The sequence below is a fragment of the Sitophilus oryzae genome, unplaced genomic scaffold (assembly GCF_002938485.1).
Source record: "Sitophilus oryzae breed Bouriz unplaced genomic scaffold, Soryzae_2.0 scaffold_172_pilon_pilon, whole genome shotgun sequence".
Taxonomy (NCBI): Eukaryota; Metazoa; Arthropoda; class Insecta; order Coleoptera; family Curculionidae; genus Sitophilus; species Sitophilus oryzae.
In genome coordinates, this window is record NW_022146424.1 from 5,293,575 (window position 1) to 5,314,633 (window position 21,059).

Consider the following 21,059-nt stretch of genomic DNA (forward strand, 5'->3'; position numbering starts at 1 on the left):
AGGTTAAACTACCAGTTATACTACCAGTTAAAATTCTTGCACTTATTTCTGGGACACCCTGTATATAGACGATCAAATCTATTTTTCCAAGGCTCCAAATCTATTTTTCCAAAGCTCCTCCGAAAATGTCAAAAGTTGACATAGATGTGTCATTCTATGCAGAATGTCACTTTCAATCGAATAAAGTAAAAAAGACCGAGGGTGCCATTTAAAAATCAAAAGTTGTAATAATTTCCGGTGAAACAGGAAGTGACCAAAAGTGTCATATACTAACATACCAAATCTCGTTTTTTTATCTGAAGAAATAAAAAAGTTATAGGGGTGAGCCACTTTTGAGACGCACCCGATATAGAACTATAATAAATTTTGCGAGAGAGATTTACTACTGGATAAAAAAACGTTGCCCAAGATCTTTTGGTTCGGAAGAAAAATATTTAGTTGCCGCCTTTGTACCGGGTGGCCAACTAAGAATGGACGCCGGCTGTATCTCAGAAACTACTTATCGTATAACTTTGGGAAAGAAATTCTAATAAGTAAATCGATCAAGAGAAATCGTTGGAAATTATTTTCAAGTTCGAAAGATGCCCGCTAGGGGGCGTTTCTCTAAGAGCCAATCAGAAAACAGGGGGTTTCTCAAAAATATGCTGGTGAACAGGTATTTTAAATATTACTATTATAATCATCGAGAAATTTGTATTTTTTTTTCATATAAAGTATTTTGCTCTATCTCATAAAATATAGTGGTGGAAGGTTAAACTTGCTTTTATTAAAATAAGGATAACTCTGGTTTGGGTTACGCGATTTAAACACACTGGGACTCGTTTAAAAGAGCTTTTCTTCCTTAATGATCTCCAGTATAAATTTTGTTTCCACAATTTTTTTCGTGGTAGCTAGAGGGCGCTGTTTGACATCATAACAGATTGCATAAAAAAATAAATAGGAGGCTATACTTCTTTTTGTACAGTTAAATAGAGCACAAAATTTTCAAAATATCAGCGCAAACCGCAACTCTCTATCTTCTCTCTAACCGGAGATATTAAGAGAACAAATCATGTTAGGCTGCCGTTTATTATTATATGGTCTAAAAATTATAGTAGTAAGCTAGTAAACAAAAACAGGTAAATTGGTTACGTCAAAATATCAAAACGTTTAAGTTCAGTTTTCCTGCATCCGAATTTCGGGCGTTTTCTTAAAAAAAATGACGTCATAATTATTTAAACATGTTTATATGTAACATTATCATCCATCCATATAATTTTTACGAATTTTTTGGTAGATATATATGTAAGTAGTTGTCAGATTAAAATGTCCGAAAGTCGGACAATCAATAATTTTATTAAAGTTTCCAAATATTTTGTGCCGCCATAATTGCTTTTAACAGAAAACGGCCAAATTTCGTATTGTCGAAAACTAGGGGTTTATTTCATGTAACGTCATTTAGTTAATAGAGAACAACGGCATACGGTCGAGTCGGCCGCTGCTGGCACGTAGACGTAGACGTTAAGAATCTTTTACGTGTATAAAAAATAAAAATATAAGAAATGCGCATGCGTACGTAAACGTTTACGTGTTTGTAGGCCGACTCGACCGTATGCAGTTGTTCTCTAATAATCCAAGTTCGTCCTTGATTTCACGTGTTTTCGTGATTTACCTGTTGTTTGTGTTATTTGTTATTATATTATAAAGTTTATGTCGTTTGGGTCACTTTTCATATAGCACCAAACGAAGGTGCGAATCTTAACAATATGCACTACTGGTTCAAATCTACCCTTGAGGCAAATAGTTCAGCACCAAGACCGTTGGCCGGTAAATGTTTACGCAGAAATTCTACGATGGCGAATGATTGGACTATTTTAATTATCTGAATGAAATTTTTTTGTTAAGGGAATGAAAGGGAATGAAAGATTATAAGGAAGCCCTTATAAAGTGGCTATGAGAATGGTCAATTAGTTTTTTGATTTTCTTAAAAGTAACGACAGAAAAAAATAAAATTAATTTTCAAAAAAATCCGTTTTTTCCAAAAAAACTCAGCAATCCTTGAAATTTTTCACACTTTTTTGATGGCATCTTGGTGAACATCCTAAAGCGTAACTTTGCTCCAATATAAACATGTTCGTATCTATTACGGTTACCGTGATACCAATGCTCGTACCTCGAATTTGTAGCACCCTATATATGGATCTTAAGGATATCATTATAGAAATTTAAGATTAGGATTTAGAGATATAAGATTATTATTAAGAACTTATTATAAAGGTACATACCAGTGTCAGCGCATTTCTTAAAATGCTTGTAGGCGTTTTTGAATGGACTGTCATCTTGCATCCACCAAAAGTCTTGACCATTTCCAGTTTGGAAAGCACTGTGGACTTCTCGCGAGTCGGCGGGCGGGTGTGCTTGACCTTGAAGAACGTGACTAACGTCACCAAAGACTGTGACGAGGAGTGTTATCCCCACTATAATTAGTGGAGACATTCTTCTTTAAAACTAACCTATAACAAAGAAAACACTATTTTTAGTATGTTTTAATTAATGTAAATGGTACAATGAGTCATTTTAAACGATCTTATGACACAGGGTGTCCTAATATTTCTTGGACATAGAATTACTGTATCAAAATAAGTTAATTACCATACAATATTCTTAAAATGATCTGTAAACTAATCAGCAAAATCAACACGAATATGCCTATGTTCAATAAATTGCATTACCTCAATGTTATAAATAAACAATAGGTACATGTCTTCTAATTTTTAGGTCAAGTTTGTCCGATGTACCAGCTGCATAAGTACAATAAGAAAAATATTGACAATTTTCTTATTACATACACTCGAATAATACTACGAGTCGAACAATTTTCCCTGAATTCTAGGCAATTTAAATCATATATGGCATCATTAAAGAATTTGTCCATCGTTTTTTATTCTGTTTACTATTCGTTTTTAATCGCTGTCATTATCAGGTGATCTCATCAGACTATTTTTAAAATAAAACATACAGTTTTATGGATTTTTATATGGCTGAGTGATTGACCAAAAGTCTAAACAAAAACAGAAGGTAGATAATATGTGGGAATGCTTTTTCTTATGGAGTGTTCTTGAAAAAGTTTGTAGTAAATAAAGTAATTAAGTTATTTAACAAATACGGAAATAAGCAAATGGAGGGACATATTAAGACAAACACAGCTTATTTGCATTTATGGAAAATGAAAGGATTAATATCAAATGGTGGTTTACTTACTCTTTTGGAAGTATTGTCACCTCAGAGAAGAATAATAATTATTATAGTATTTTATTATAGTTATGTAATTATTAAATGATTTTGGTGCAAATAGAGATTTTGTCATTTATTTAAACACTTATTTTCTCATTAAATGAAGATCCCGGAACTATGCAAATGACGGTTTCATATCTAGGAAAAAAGATTATATTCGGTGGTCAAATCCAACTGTAGACGGTGTGTTTGTATTTGGTTTGTACGGGGTGTCCCATTTTTGTGTGTTTTATAGGATTTATCGCTTATGAGTAGAGATACAGAGATGCGGTTTTCACATGTGCACATTTATTTCCTGACATTGTCATTCGTTTTGACATTATAGTTTTGTATCACGACAGATTACAAATTTTTGGTCTAAATCAATTATGTTGTGATACCTTAAGCAAAAAAAAGCTTTGTTGATGCAAATGATAACTGTTTGGATATTCATAATTAGTTTATTTTTAAATAATTGAAAAAAAGGAGAGCTCGAAATTTGGACACGCATCTGGTATTTATCGATTTATAGAAAGCCTATGACACGGTGCCTTTGAAGAAATTATTTGAAATCTTGGTTGAGCCAAATGTTAGTAAAACATATATCAATGCAATCTGGAATATGTACAAAAATCCACAAAGTATGATCAGACAGGGGAAGTTCCTATAGGAATCCTTCCTGACATCAAAAAGCCTCAAACAGGGGTGCAGTTTATCACCTACCTTATTTAAAATATATGTATATCCAGGAGGCATTGAAAAACTGGAGAAGGAGGAGTAGAGCTATGGGAATAGAGATTGACAACCACTGTCTATCGACCTTGTTCTATGCAGACGACCAAGTTATCATTGCAGGTTATGAGGAGGATGCCGACTATATGTTCAGGAAACTTGAGGAAGAATACGATAGATGGGGTCGAGGAAGAATACGATTCGCGGAAACCGAATACCTGAAAGTAGGAGAACAAACTAAAGATGCTGAACTACATATACATGAAATTAGAAGGTGTAGCGAATATAAATATTTAGGAAGTATTATATCTGAAGAAGGGGGAAACTCCAAGAAAGATATACATAGCAGAGTTCAACAAGGTAAGACAGTGATCGGTCTTTTAAACCCACTCCTGTGGTCAAATAAAACATCCAAACAAAGCTAAGGATTTACAAAGCAATCGTAGAGCCAATTTTACCATACGATGCCGAATGCTGGCAATTTACATCAAAAGAAAAAAGGATGATCGAGTAAGTGGAGATGGACTTTCTTAGAAGAGCATGTCGAATATCAAGGATGGAACACATTAGAAATGAGGAGATCAGGCAAAGAACAAGGCGGATATATAACAGCACCGACACCATCAAATCGAGACGAGAATGGGAGGAGAAAGATGGCCAAAAAGGGCAATGGAGTATCGTCCATAAAGTAGAAGGAAAAGAAGAAGACCTACAACTACGTGGTTAGATGGAATAGACCAGTACATGAGAGATAGAGCTATTAACGAGGTAGAATGGCAAAATCGAACAATATGAAGGTTGAAATGCGGCAGAAGTTGTAGGACCACCGCTTTATATGTATATACAGGGTGTTTCAAAACAAATGCGAAAAACTTCAGGGGGTGATTCCTTGTTGAAAATAAAGGGTAGTTTGCTTTATAAACGTTGGGTCAAAAGTCAACCATTAGGGAGATATCGCGGTACAAAGATGGCGGAAAAATAATGTTTTTATTTTTTATCTTGAAAGCGAAAAGAGATAGACTAATGAAATTTTACGGAAGCATTACTGTTATGAAAACACACTTTCTGGTAATTTTTTCACTTTTTTAAAATGAGTGGAAGGGGTTGAAATAAACTACCCCTATCATTCCTGTTAATGAAATTTAAAGAAAAATCTTATCAAACACATGCAAAAAAGATTAATTTTGATAGTTTAGTTTATTTAGAAACTTTTTTATCTCTTGTGTTTTTTTGATAAAACTCACCGATTTGAAATTAAAAAATAAAATGTAAAGCATTACATGTCAGGACAAAAAACATTTTTAGATAAAGAATCTAGTGGGCAGCTGTAATTTTTTTAGGAAAAAGTCTAGTCGGCCGCTGTCACTTTTTAGGATGTTTCTAATATTGTTTTATTTGACATTACCCTACTGCAATACGTTATTATCTAGATTATAATTATTATCATTATTATCACTAGATTCTTAATCTAAAAATATTTTTAGTCCTGACATGTAATGCTTTACATTTTATTTTTTAATTTCAAATCGGTGAGTTATAAAAAAATTACAAGAGATAAAAAAGTTTCTAAACAAACTAAACTATCCAAATTAATTTTTTTGCATGTGTTTGATAAGATTTTTCTTTAAATTTCGTTAACAAGAATGATAGGGGTAGTTTATTTCAAGCCCTTCCACTCATTTTAAAAAGTGAAAAAATTACCAGAAAGTGTGTTTTCATAACAGTAATGCTTCCATAAAATTTCATTAGTCTATCTCTTTTCGTTTTCAAGATAAAAAATAAGAACATTATTTTTCCGCCATCTTTGTACCGCGATATCTCCCTAATGGTTAGGGTTCCCAACCGTCACGGTTTGGCCGGGATTAACCAGGAATCAGAAAGTGTGTCCCGGCGAAAGTTTTGCCTTGGCCGGGACCTGGAAACTAAAAAAATGTGTACTACACACATAATTTATTTTATTTTCTAATATTTAATGTATTGTTTCAGTTATTTAAAAGCTTAAAAATAATTGTCCCGGAATCGCCGATACTCAAGTTGGGATCCCTACTAATGGTTGACTTTTGACCCAACGTTTATGAAGCAAACTACCCTTTATTTTGAACAAGGAATCACCCCCTGAAGTTTTTCGCATTTGTTTTGAAACACCCTGTATATATATATAATTTATTTTTGTTTCCTAAAATATTTTGATTAAAAGAAAATATGTAAAAGTGGGCAACGCTGTGCCGGTCAAACATAATGACGTGACTAAAAGTGTATTTGATACGAACTTATATTTGGTTAGCTCAGCTGTTATACATGATGATGTTATTAACAGCTTATATAATATTATTCTTAATACCCAACATTCAATCAACAAAACAAATATAAATAATAAAAAGAAAAGTACTTTAAATCCGTTTACCGTGAATTGAACACTTGATAATACCAATTAAATTGAACACGAGTTAGTTTCTCAGTTATAAACATTAGATTATTTCAATTTACATAATATATCGTGCTTATAATTTGTTCGTAATCATTGATTAAGAAAAAAAAATATAAATACAACTAGCATTATCACGATCAATTACAATAATAGGATGAAGTTCGTGAGAGAGGCAGTAACATAGGTACCTGGGTAATGAAAACCATAAAATTGCGGTTTATGAGTTTTGGTCCAATAACATCATAGGTCACACCGAAATGATTGTAATAGATTTAGTTAACCAGTATGAGGAGCGATAAACAATCATTGTAACAGTTGGCTAATCTGATTTTCCCGGCTTGATTGACAAAAAAATTAAGAATATCTAGTATTTTACAGCTTTTATCTTTTACAGAATAAATATAAGCTTATATCGTCTTGGTTACGGTAACCATAAATAGAGTCATATTTCCCTTCGGACATTCTTAACGGGAATTAAGATGTCATAATTTCCTCTACCTTTTATAGATAACAACCATGAAATACAATAGAGATTTTGAGTAACACTATCTAACTACTCTAATAATTTATTTATATCATTAATATCCATATAATAAATTAACACTTTCATCGACATCCTCTCTGAACTCCATTGACATCAATCGTCAATTTATAAACAGGTCATTTATTACAATAGTATCCTGGCAAAAAAGTTCCTACCAGCAGCGTTAATACAATAATTATACCGGAAGATTAATAAATGCAACATTTGTGTCGTTTTAAAACAGGACAAAATATACTAAATTCGGTAAGAAATAAACTTATCTCATAGATAAAGGGAACAAGTTTAAGTTGAAACGCTTGCCGCCAAAACTTATAATTGTTTTGGAGCGCATACATTGTAGGGCGCTGTTATAGCGGTTGCTAAGAACAACCGCCAAACAAGAACAGAAATAATTTTCTCTTGCCAGAATCTTCAAAAATTATAAAATCTTTCAAAATTTAAACCGCTCTCATTGAAAAAATACCGAAAAATGTTTAAAGCGTCCATTTTCAAAGTAATTATTGCTATCTTGTGAATTTAATTTAAATTTTATTTGCTGAAACCGGTGATGAATGTGAAAAAGTGGCATTAAAAACTTAAAAAGCTGTGTGAACTGTCAACTGCAAAAACCATCGTGGATCGTGGCATAACGTCGTAAGTTTTTTATATGCAACAGACTGTATCTATTTTATTTAAAAAATTAAAAGAAAATATTAAAACATTTGAATAAATAATATTTCAGAGCGACAGTTGTAAGAAAAGCCCCAAATTGTATTTACATTGTCATTAGTTTATATTGGAAAGTGCCCCATAAGGGCACTTTCCAATATAAATGTCGCTCACCCCGATAACTTTTTTTATTTTTTCAGATAACAAAACGATACTTGGTATACTAGCATATAATATAAACAAAGACATTATAAATATAGACCGAACATCTCATTCATAAATACTCGTTGGTAGTGTATCAACCATTCCAATGTGTCAAACAAGGACAGAAGAGACAGAGAAGTCTAAAATTTCCGACCCCGGCAACTAGGCGCATTTGGATTGTTCTAATGGCCAGTGGCGTATCGTTTTTTGGAACGAATTTAATTAGTAAAGTAAAAGTAAAGTAATTAGTAAAATGTTTACTCTATATTAATATACTACATTAACACTTTTTCGTCAGATGAGTTTTGTTATAAGGTCTAATATAATAATATAATTAATATCCCACATATACTTATGTTGAAATGTTAGTAGGTAGTTTTCGAAAATCGATTTTCAATTTAAACTTTCAGTTAATTCTATATAAATTTTCAGTTACTTTTGAATATTTACAGGGTGACTCAGGCTTCCGAAACAGTTCTATATTAGGTTTGTGGATGGTGACTTTTCTTTCAATTTTTTTTTCAGAATATGGAGGCAATGGTAAAGCACATTTTAGACATTTTTGTAAACATAGGTGGCCGGAACATATTTTCAAACTAAAGTTGTAGATTTGCAATTAAATTTCCATTCCAGAAATACCTAGGGTTGCCACCTGTCCTTTTTTGAAAAGGACAGTTCTTTTTTGGAATAACTGGTCCTTTTGAATTTTTTTGACTTAAAAAGTCATTTTTATTTACGTATTTTCCCTGAGAAAATTACCTACAGCAAACAGAAATATTATTTTCGTCCATATTTAATTAGAGATGTTATAAAACTTATAAATAAATTTTTCTTGTTTAGAATAGACAACATTTAATCTCAAATGATAATATAGGTTTTAGTTTTACCTTTTTTGATCTTAAAAAGAACTTTTTAAAATTAGTAATTAGTAACGATTTAGTTAGTTCGCAATCGATAACTTCCTGTAAAGTACTATGTAATAGTTGTTTAATCTTGTATTATTAATAACTTCCTATACCTAAAATCAATATTTAATGAGAAAATTGTGTTTTTTTCAAAATATAAGACAAGATTTGACTTTCGGTCTTCTTCTTGTATTATGATGGCTCTGATACGAGGCAATTACCTTTTAGTCTCTCAATAGAAGGCATTTATCATTACAAGTATCAAATCTGAGTGCTACAGTATGATAGGATTTCTATCGCATAATAATGAATATTACGTTTATTTACAAATCCATTACTTTTAAAGGTAGCTTCATCAGACAATCAAATTTTAGTTAAATGTCCCAATCTTCATGAACTGTATTAAGCATATGTATTGCGGTTTAAATCACCCCGAGAATCACCCTGTATGATGACAAAAATATTTTGAAAATGTGCGTTACAATGACCCCCATCTTATGTAAAAAATTGAAATAAAAATTGCAAACCTAAAACGTAATAGGTAAAAAGCTTTCTTGGAGGTCTGGGTCACTCTGTATATAGGTATGTATAAAACTAGTAGCCCAAGAATTATTTACAGTTCGTCCCATTCTAAAAAAAAGGTAAACACACCGTACAAATAACTCTAGGAAGAGGTATTTGTACGGTGGTAAAAAATTGTTTAAACGAGGCCGAAGGGACAGATATAATAATGCAATAAAATGTAAAAAAGGGCGGGTAAACACCTTTGTTTATTTGTTGAGCAAAATTCCTTTAGAATATCGTATATAATGACCAAAATATGACGCAATTTTAAGAAAAAAAATGTCACTTTCTGGCTTATAATAAAGTTTCAAATGCAACGTTTATATTCAAATTTGTTATGATCTACAACAGTTAAGTAGTAATTGAGACGAATTATAATTCAATTACCGGCTACTACGTTCTTGTTTTAATAGCTCAAAATTCAACAAAATATAATAAGAAATTATTTTAATTGTGAGAGGCTCCCTTGTGGGACGCCTATGTACGGCGATTACGGGGCGGCGGAAACAATACATACCTGTGAAAAGACAAATTCGGGTAATTTGAGCTTATTTTTTCACACATTTGACACTGTCGTACCATATTGAAAATTCGCAGATTCAAACGTTAAACAAAAGCAAAAACTACTGAAAATCACTGAAAAGTTCACTTCGGACTTCATTCCGACTTCAAACACACCGTAAGCTAAACGTAGTACGCTATAACGGACCAAGTGCCGTAGCGAGGGGTGGTGGGACGGACGACTCATTTCATTCTGGAAGACTAGCAGCGACGTTGCCAATAGTTCTAGACGTTTCAGCACATTAAACAGTAAACATGTCCTTTAATAGTAACGCATATATTCTCTGGTTAATAACATATTATTACGTATGCTTCTTTAAAAATAAACTATTAATTTAATTAAGAAATGATACTCTGAATAGAACGACATATCATGTCAAGTTTTGACACTTTCATATATGGTTTATTTGAAATTGTAACATGCGGTTCATAACGACAATTTGACTTGAAATACCAAGTGTGGGGTACCAACTTATTCGTAAAATATACTTTTCCAAATATACTAATGAACCACCCTTGTTCCATTTGAAAAAACTGAGATATGATTAAAAATACGATTTGGGCATCTTTTAACAGGCCAGGACAAGACACGAAAAACATTAGACGGTCAAATGTAATTTTCCGAGGCTCCTTGATTAAAAATTAGCTTTTTTAAAGCAGCCATGGCACTCTAGATTGAAATTTAAAATATTGTTTGTTTTTAAGCGAAAAAAGTTGACATACGATATGTCATTCTATTCAGAGTGTCATTTCCTATCGAATAAAGTAAAAATCTTGGTAAAAATATACCGAGGGTGCCATTTAAAAATCAAAAGTTGTAGTCATTTCCGGTGAAACAGGAAGTGATCAAAAACAATTATAATACGCCAATCAATCCTAATGTATGTCATATACTAGCATACCAAATCTCGTTTTCTTATCTGAAAAAATAAAAAAGTTATAGGGGTGAGCCACTTTTGAGACGGACCCGGTATATATATTGCAGAAATTCTAGAAAATGGTTTTCATTTTCTGAATGAATTCAAGTTATTAATGGATAACCATGAATTAACCACTATACCCATTCAGTTTAAAAATTATATAGATACATCTTCCAACCATTAATCGGCAAAACAAAAATAATAGTAATAGCGTTAGATCCCCTTGCGGCCAAGATAACTCGCCGATAGATTATAAGCATTAAGGCATCGGTAATGATATGCAACACACTTTTAATTGGCAATTAACGCCAGGGCCGTGTTAGGCTTTTATCCGATTTAATTAAAGCAATTTGTAATCTTCAATAGCGGCCCGGCTGGGTTTGGGCGCGATAGGAGGTGTTCTGTGGTCACCCGTGACGCGTGACATAACTTTTATTTGTGCAGGAGAGTGTATGGAAAATCCAATAGATAAATGATATATAGAGACAGCCCAGACAGTTTAAGCACATATGAGAGAAAAGTGTTTTATTTTTCCAGAATTTTTTTTTCGATAAGTGTCCACACTATGTCCCCGGATTGTTTTTACATGAGGAGAAACTTTTTTATTATTAACATTTTGAGAAAAATGCATTCTTCATAATTGTTTTTACTTGTTTTAAACTGATTAATTCAGTGTATACTTTTCGAAATTGGCCATATCGTTTTAGTGAAAATTAAAAAAAAACATGACAATATGAAGAAAAATGATTTTTTTCCTATAAGTCCTAAAAATCACGATGCGTTTCTATGGTAATATAATTTCGATTTCATTCTTTCATAGATGGTTATTATTAACTATGATTAACGTCATATTTTTGCGGTTGCTCAAGTATTACATTTTCCGATAACTATTATCACCCTTTCCATAGCTTTGAACTAAATAAATGTTGTGCTTCTTTGACATTTTAAAACAGTAAAAAATATGACGTTAATATTCTATCAATAAAATTCTATAAAAGAACGAGACGAAATTATATTCCAATAGCGTTTAATTTTAGGACCTAGGAACTACTTTTAGGAAAAAATTCAACCATATTTTTATGTTTTTTCTTATTTTCTCTAAAATGGTATGGAAATTTGAAACAGTATAAACGGGATTAACGATTTTAGAACAACCTACTAAATAAACAAATATTTTTTACATTACTGATTTCAAGTAAACGAAACTTGAGCCCATGTCATTACTGATTACAACTATTTGTAAAGGTGGTACTATGTACCAAGATTTAAAAGATAAACATCTTTTACATACATATATTAACAGATATTGATACCATGGACAAATATCTATAGCGATATATTCTGGTATATTATAATAATATAATACCCGTTAAATAGCCACTGCAGGTATATTAAAACAACAATTTATAATAAATACGTATATGTAGGTGTCCGCCTATGTTTACATTTCACTTTTTTCCTGCTGATTTCGTCATCGCCAAACGCAAAAGCAAACGTATCCGGTTTTGAGAAAAACGCAAAACAATCTTCGGTGGCATTTAGAAGAAAAGAAGAAATTTAGATGTCAAGGTGAAAAACGCACACACAGAGGCTCTTCTCACGATCAAAAGAAGAAAAAAAAACGTTTACAGCGATAGTCTGAGTGGTAAAGGTTGCGCAAATCTTTAGAAAAAACTAGGAAGAAGATTTCTTCTAGTAACTTAATAATTTGTCAATAATCGTAATTAACATTTCCCTAGACAGCTGTAGGTCGTTCATTTAACATAAGAGTTATAATAAATGTGTTTGAAAGTATTTCTGGTATATTAATATTTTTAGATTACCATTAAAATCATAGACATACATTATTTAATTGATTGGTTTCAACCCAACATATATGAAAATAATATAAGAAATAAGTATTTTTTACATGAGGAATCTCCCCATAAGAGATTGCATATATTTTGTCAAACACCCTGTAGAAGCAACTGAAATAAATCCCGAACTGAAATCATTTCTAGGCTTAATGTGACGTCATATTAATTCAATCATACGCTATATGTATATCCATTTACACAAATTATAGGTAATTTGAAGACATGAAGACACCTCTTACGAGGCAAGAACAACATAATTAAAATTTTCTTCTACACGCCATTCAATTTTAGCAGAATGTTTTGTTGCATCACGGATTGCTAAGAAGGCTTAGAACATAGAAAAATGCACGTTGTAAAACAAGTATACACCTTGCTCAATAGAAAAATGGCAACTATTTTTATTGTATGCAAAAAGAATAACCAACTGTAAAATAATGTTTAGCACAGTAATATTAAATAGATACTTTCAATAATGTAGTAAAATATTTAAAACTGATACACGGTGTGTTGAAAATAATCCTTGACTTTTGAAAAAGAATATTTTCTTTATTAGGAAGTAGTCTTAATACATATATGTATGTGATCAAAAAGAAACGGCGTAAAAGGCCACTGGAGAATAGCAATCGATGCTAATTTTGGTGAGGCCAATCTCTATATAGACATAATTTAGTAAAAATCGTCAAAAATTATTAATGATGGAAAGATTAAAAAAAGATAGAATCCATTTCAAAAAGAATATTTTTTCTCCAATTTTAAAATATACCATTTCATTTAAAAATCATGTTCAGTCAATATAAAAATAAAATACAACCTTTTTATGGCCAACTGGCAGTAAAGGGCCATTAAAAATAAAGAGAATACGGATCAAGTAAATGGTATCTAGGGCTTGACCTTGCCAAAATTATCATCAATTGTCATTCCCCAGCTGTATTTGATGCCGTTTTTTTTTAAACGTATAGTATTATTTAAATAGACCTAAAACGGACATTTAAACAAATAAAAAAATTGCCTAATTTGTTATTTCCAACATTCTAGTTTTTGCAATCGTTTAAGTAAAGGGTATCAATTAAATATAATTATTCCGTGTTTAAATATCAATAAATCAACAATCAGAAAGTTAGTTGTAATTGCAAACCGGTACTTTACAGGATGTTTTACAAGTGTTCCTGTTTATTTTTCAATTAAATACAATAAATTTTACTAAGCCATCGAAAGGAATTAAAACAAAACATAAATAAAATTTTCCAAGCAGCAAAATATATTACGATCAAAAAAAAACGGAGTCAAAGACGGCTGGGAATGACAATCGATGATAATTTTGGCGAGGTCAAGCCCTAGACTTTATTACTTGGCCCGTACTCTTATTTATTTTTTAATGGCGCTTCCTGTATGTTGGCCATAGGAAGTTAGTAACTAATTAAAGATATATAATATAAAAATAAATTACAATGTTAATTTTTGACAAGTTTTATGTCAATTTTTAAGTGACGTCTAGCGATTGACGTCGCCAACATTATAATCAATTGTCATTCCCCAGTCGTCTTTGACGCCGTTTTTTTTTTTTTTGAAAATACGGTAGAATTATTGTATATTAGATATACAATATTATATTGTATTCAAAGGGAGCAAATGACAGTGTCCGTTACTGCCATTATAGTTTAAATGTCAATTGATTTTTCTTTAGAACATTTTCTGTAATGACAATGACTGCTATGTAAAAACTATACTATGCGAACAAACACTAGAGGCGCTGCTATACCGAAAAAAAAGGATCTCTCAGTCGAAATGAATATGACTTTGACCCAAAAGATTGGCGCTTTTCAATAGGGCTAAGAACGACGTTTCTTTGGCCAAAGCATTAACTATCTTTTCACAAGCTTTAAAAAATTGCTTTAGAGAATAGAAGAATCTATCTGTCCAAAGTATTTCACTCTTGACCCAAAATGAATATGCAAAGAAGTTCTTGCTACAAGAACAATAGTCTCTTTGATTCATGCAAAAATTCTTGATTGAAAAGGGACATTTCTTGATTAAAGAGACACTTTTCCTAAATCAATAGCGAATACTATTCTGACTCAACTAAAATTTATTTTGATCTAAGAGAAGTCTATACATCATATACAGGCATATTACGAGGTATATTATTTTCTGTGTTTTTGTACTTATTTTACCAAACACATTTTATTTTAATTATTCATATTTAATTGCATTGACATTTTTTCGGCCGAGAACGCAAACCTGCGAAGAAGAACTGTAACATTCCTAATTGTGACAACAAAAATGGCAGTTTTTTTCGTTTTCCAAATCCCCGGAAAGATTCGAATTGCTTTGTACGTTTTTTCAGTTTATAATTATGTAAAATACATAATTTATAATAACATCAATAATTGTTTTATTCCTATAAACGTTCGATCGGGTATTCATATAAACATGTTTTTATTATGACAAAATAGGTATATTAAAATTAAATAATTATATGTTATATATAAATTACAATTTTTTATTGTAATTTTTAATATACCTATTTCGTTACAATTAAAAAAATGTTTCTGTAATATTCAAAAAAAAAATTAAATATAGGGATCGATATTTCATGAATTTAGTGCGCGAACAAACTCAAGGGGGCGCTTCTTTTACTTTCATTTCATAACATATAAAGCAAAATTCTAAAGGGGGATGTTTTGTGGATGTTCCTGTGTATTTTTGAATCTATTTTAAAGTGCTATAAAAGCATCATATATGAAAAAAAATGAGTTATAGTAGATAATTAAATAAAGTAATTAGCCGTTTTATCTAAGATCGCAAAACACAAAGAGTTAGTTTTTAATTTGATCTGCTGTCTCCTGAACCGTTTCAAACCAAACGCGCATAAATAATAAGATAAAGGAAAATACATTAATAAAAATTACTGTAATGGCCACAAACATAATGTTTATTTATTGTAACGGTTACTGCCAAGGATTACACGGTAGAGTAACTGTTTTAAATAGACGTTTCTGAAAACGACAAAAATTCTGAAAAGTTTACCCAGTTTAGTTGCTTTTTAAAAAGCAAAACGCATATAATGATAGTAGACCAAAATCCTACGAACATCAGGGAGATTGATGGTTCTAAATTGTCGAAAAGTTTAATTACCTCGGATCCCTCAAAACAAATAAAGAAATCAAACGCAGACAATAGCTCGTAATTCAGCAATGAAACTGATTTTCACAAATCTAAGATTTGTCAGCATTCATGGGACACAGGGCACAGGATAAATTTTAATAAACATATAATAACAACATGGCAAATATAAAATCCCTCTGTCAAAAAAGTTACTGATATTCTTTAAATTGAGTACCTGAATGAATCAGTTAGATAACTCTTTTTACTTTCGTGAAATAGAAAAGGAAACCAATAAAACAAGTGACAGTTCTTCTTCGTCTTGCAAAAATCAACACAAAATGTCATAATTGTCAAAAGTAAAATGTCATCAGCTTTTGACATTTTTAAATATCAGACAACAAAGAAAAATGCATGGCCGCAAGTTGCTAACCTAATAAAATTAACACTAAAAAAGCCCGCGGGAACTGTCAAATTCAAAATTATTCGTTTCACAGACTATAGTAATGTATGGCAATCGCTTCTTTGATTTTAAAGAACATAACATAAATAAACATAACATACCTACGTAAAAATTAAAAATAATCATACAGAAAGTTTGGTGCTTTTTGGTTTTACCTTATTAAGTAATTGTTATCAGGTAGTAATTGTTAATTTTGAAGTTTAACTTGATAGAATGTCATTTTAACAGAACGTCAACGGTTTTTGTAGACGTATCTGTTTTAAAAAACTAAAGTGTTCTCGAATAGTTGAATTTAAATATTTTAAATAGGTTTTTTCTTTATTCTTTTTATTTTTTTGCTTCCGACGGAAAGAGATAAACTTTCCGAAACGTCAAGCATTTTTTGTTCATTAGGCAAATTTGTATAACTGTAAACCTAACTTCTGACAAGTACTTTCCATTTGGGATTAACGCAGAAGTATTAACTATTTTATTTTGTAGATTTTCTTGCAGTGGCGAAATACCCATAGATGATTTTTTGGAAAAACTAAAGAAATTTTGGTCAAGATAGACAAAGATGGAGAAAATTAGTTAAAGGACGAGATAAGGACAAGATCAAACGTTGCTTGGTTATAAAACTTTTTAATGGCACTGTATTTTTTCCTAGCTTAATCGAGGTTGAGCCATCTTGTATTCTTTTTTTACACCCACGTAAATTCGCCAATGTCTTTGAAAAAATTTCAACACTCTGACGTAAATCCACATTACGCAACTGGCCGAATCACCCCGTATATCTATTAAAACATGGACGCTTCTTCATTAATCTTCTAAATCGTCTTCCGCTTCGGTACATGCAAATTCGAATACGAAACAGTAGATATTATTGTTCAGCGGTGTCCTTGCCCAATTAAGTGCTTTGCTAATTTAGTGGACCGCTAAGGCGGAAAAGTATGCGGATCTTGCTCATCTCTCACCGTTTTTGTGCTAAAGTTTTAGCCCGAAGCGCACGCAAACAGCGAATTTTTTCCTGGTAGATGCTTTTGTCTCATTCCCCGTTTTGGGTTTACCTTTAAATACTACCTAGATTACCATAAAGTTTTCTGTAGAATCGTGTGAAAAATCAAACGTTTGCTTGGTTATTTTTACGCGTTACGTTTCGTTTCACTATTTCGTTTTATGGTTTTTAGATTCATAGGAATAAACAAACATAATTATGTCTATCGAATGTGTAATTGTTGAAATAAAAAAAAGTCTTTTGTCAATAAAAAATTAATGCAAATAATTTTGTTTTCAAGTTTTATTAGTATACATACATACATACCGCCATTACTCGCTGACGAGTATTTGACACGCATCAGAAGATGGTCACGTAAGGCGTTTTCTCTCATGAGCTTTTCTGTGACTGAAAAGTCCAATACGTGATGTTATATGTCTACCGCACTCCGGACATTCAAAAATCTCATTGCCTGGTTGCCTCTTAACTTTTTGGTTCTCGCTGTTAACTGAGTTTACAATTCTCCATTGAGTTCTATTGTGAGCTGCTACTTCCCACTCATTCTGCACGTTAATCCCCTTTAAGTTTTCGTGGAAAATGTCCTTTTACCTTCTGAGTTGTCCACCTGGCCTCCTATTACCGTCTACAAGCTCACCGTAAAGCAGTGATTTTGGTATGTGGTTTTCTTGCATTCTGCATACGTGACCAGCCCATCTTAGTCGGGATTTTGTAACCATGACTTCAATACTCTCGCAGTTAGCTTTTTCAAGAACCGATACGTTTGAGACATGATGGAAACATTTGATTCTTAAGAGTTGTCTAGGGTGTCTCTGTTGCAACTTGTTTAATGCGTTCATGTATCGGCAGTACGGCACCCAGGTTTCGCTCCCATACAACATGGTGGGGATTATTATTGCTCGGTACACTGCAAGTTTCGTTTTTGTGCTCAGGTCATGGTTGTAGAAAACCCTGTCTTTTAATTTCCAGAATGCTCTTGAGGCGTTGCTAATCCTGTGCTGAATTTCAGAGTCGATATTGGCCTTTTCTGAAATCAAACTGCCGAGATAATTGAATTCCGCTACATATTCCAGTAGTTCTTCTCCGATTTTTATAGCATTGTTGTGATCTTCCGGGGGAGTGCACATGATTTTAGTTTTGTCGATGTTTAGCTTAAGGCCCAAAGCCCCATATGCCCAGGTATATGTGTTCAACATTTCTTGTAATTGCTGTACAGTTTTTGCAACTAGAGCGCAGTCATCAGCGTATTGAAGTTCTGTGATGAATTTTGTACATGTTTTTGCCTTGAGTCTTTTTATGTTGAACATACCACCGTCATATCTGTATCTAATGCCCAATCCTCTCTCCTGCAGTTTGCTATCCACTATAATGGAGAGCGCTGCCGTGAATATGTTGAATAGGAGAGGCGCTAAGACACATCCCTGCCTAACTCCTCTGTTTATCAGGAAGGGATCGCTCAGTGATCCATGATGTGACACTCTTGACTGGTTGTTATTATGGAGGCTTTTACACACTGTAAGAAATTTGTTGGGTACGCCAAACTTTTTCATAATTGCCCAAAGTGCATCTCTGTTCCCAGAGTCGAAGGCTTTTGTTAGGTTTAGTTAAGTTTAGACTGCTGTTCTTTTACTTTTTCCTGTAGTTGGCGGATGGAAAATATGGAATCGACGGTGCCCCGGTTAGTGCGAAAACCTGTTTGCGATTCTGGAAGGATTTTTTCTATATGTGGGTGCAGGCGGTTTGACATAATTTTTGCAAGAATTTTTCCGCCGATAGCCAAGAGTGAAATTCCCCGGTAGTTTCCGCAATCTGATGCACTTCCTTTGTTCTTAAATATATTCACTATATTTGCGTTGCAAAAGTCCTGAGGTACCTCTCCGCTTTCCCATATGACATCGAAGAGAGCCTTAAGATGAGCAATAAGTTCTTTACTTGCACACTTATAGATTTCCGCCGGAATCGCGTCACAGCCAGCTGATTTGTTTTTAAGCTGTTTTATGGAAGCCTTTATATCCTGTTCTGTTATTGGGATATCTAATACATCGAGGCTGTTATACTGAGGTATTATGTTTAGCGCTTCCATATTGGGGTTATTTTCTTGGTTAAGGATATGGCTGTAATGCTCTTTCCAGCGGTTTCTGATTTGCTTTTCCTCTTTTAGAAGTTCGCCATTTTGTGCCATGATTGGGCAGCTTGCCTTCTTGGTTGTGCCGTATACTTCTTTTACAGCCTCGAAGAATTTACGGTAATCGTGATATTAGTATACGGTGTTACTCGGAAAGACTTATTATTAAACTTTAATACTTCTGTCACTAAAAAAATTGTATGTGCACTATGTGCGGATATTTGAAGTGTAACTTCTTACTAACAGCTATTAAATTGAAGGTTTTGAAGGACATGTTTGAAAAATTCTCAGTTTATTCAACCATTTTCCATTATGGTGTAGTCTCCCTTACATATTTAAATACTCTCTTTGTATTTGGGTCCACTGTTCTCTATTGTTGGCTATGTGGGCCCAAGTTATCCCTGCTAACTTCCTAATATCTCATGCTCCCATCTCAAGTTTGGTCTTCCTCTAGGTCTCTTAATTCCTCGTGGGTACCATGTTGTAATTTTTGTGGTCCATCTGTTATTCGGTCTTCTTGCCAGGTATCCTATCCATTGCCATTTGAGGGATTTGACGCTGTGGATGACATCTATTACCTGGGTCTTTTGTCGTATCCACTCTATTCTTTTACGGTCTCTCTTGGTTGCTCCCAGCATATTTCGTTCCATTGAGCGTTGTGCGACCTGCAGTTTCCTTATGAAGGTTATGGAAGTGTTCAGGTTTCGCATGCATAGGTCATGACTGGTAGTACACATTGGTCGAATATTTTCTTCTTTAGTTAAAGTAGCATTCTAGATTTGAATATGATTGAGTTTCTTCCAAAGTACTCCATGCTAACTTAATTCTTCTGTTGATTTCTGGTAGTAGAAATTCCAATCTGTGTACTGTCCCAAATATATGTATATACAGGGTCCGGCAATAGTGCGTCGGGCATCTGTAGCTCCTAGAATAAAAAACTTGAGAATTTTGTTTTAGTGCAAATCTAAAGTATGTACCAGGATGTATTTCAGGAAAATATTTTAACTTCTATAGGGTGGCTCAAAAAAGTGTGAGCGGACCTGGACGATTTTTTTTAAATGGAACACCCTGTATATTATTGCATTTTTGGCTTCCTTTCAGATCACCTTACATAACCCTAAGATATGAATAAATATATTTCCATAGTTTCAGAGATATTAAAAAATAAATTAAAAATATATATTTTTCAGCCCTTCTTAAAAGACTATTAAAAATACAAGAACTGTTCTGAAATCAAAACGATATTAGGTATTTACTTTAGATGGTCTGTTCTTACTTTGCTATAAATATGGTAATCGTAATTCATACAGAATGTTCAATATTCTACGCCAAACTTTCTAAAATATAAAATATTTTTTCTTTGTTTTTTTAAATGTAACACCCTGTATATTATTTTTTTATTAGATGGAGTGTTTAAAAATGAACATTTATTGTATTTAGAGTATTTCAAAATTTTTAACGGTTTCGCAGATACACGCAGTATTATTTCATATGGCGCTTTCAATGGTAAAATACGAGAGAAAAATCATTGGGTGGCTTTGATAAAAATTTACTGTGGAAAATGCCATATGAAATATAAAACCGCAAATATCTGCGAAACCGTTAAAAATTTTGAAATACTCTAAATACAAAAAATGTTCATTTTTTAATTCTCCGTCTAAAGAAAAAATAATATACAGGGCGTTCCATTTAAAAAAACGAAGAAAAATTATTTTATATTTTAGAAAGTTTGGCGTAGAATTTTGAACATCCTGTATGATTTAC

The 21,059-nt window shown here is 32.5% G+C and overlaps 1 protein-coding gene across 8 annotated transcripts in view; it reads right to left on the reverse strand.

Annotated features, from left to right (window-relative positions):
• The window catches only part of LOC115881677 (mucin-5AC), a 123,242-nt gene that overhangs the window by 68,003 nt on the left and 34,180 nt on the right, over positions 1 to 21,059 (reverse strand). For all 8 annotated transcript variants that reach the window (XM_030899256.1, XM_030899255.1, XM_030899257.1 and 5 more), the window contains exon 2: positions 2,265 to 2,492. In XM_030899256.1, the coding sequence (XP_030755116.1) occupies positions 2,265 to 2,475 (211 nt within the window). In that variant the 5' untranslated portion in view covers positions 2,476 to 2,492. The remainder of the gene's footprint in view (positions 1 to 2,264; positions 2,493 to 21,059) is intronic.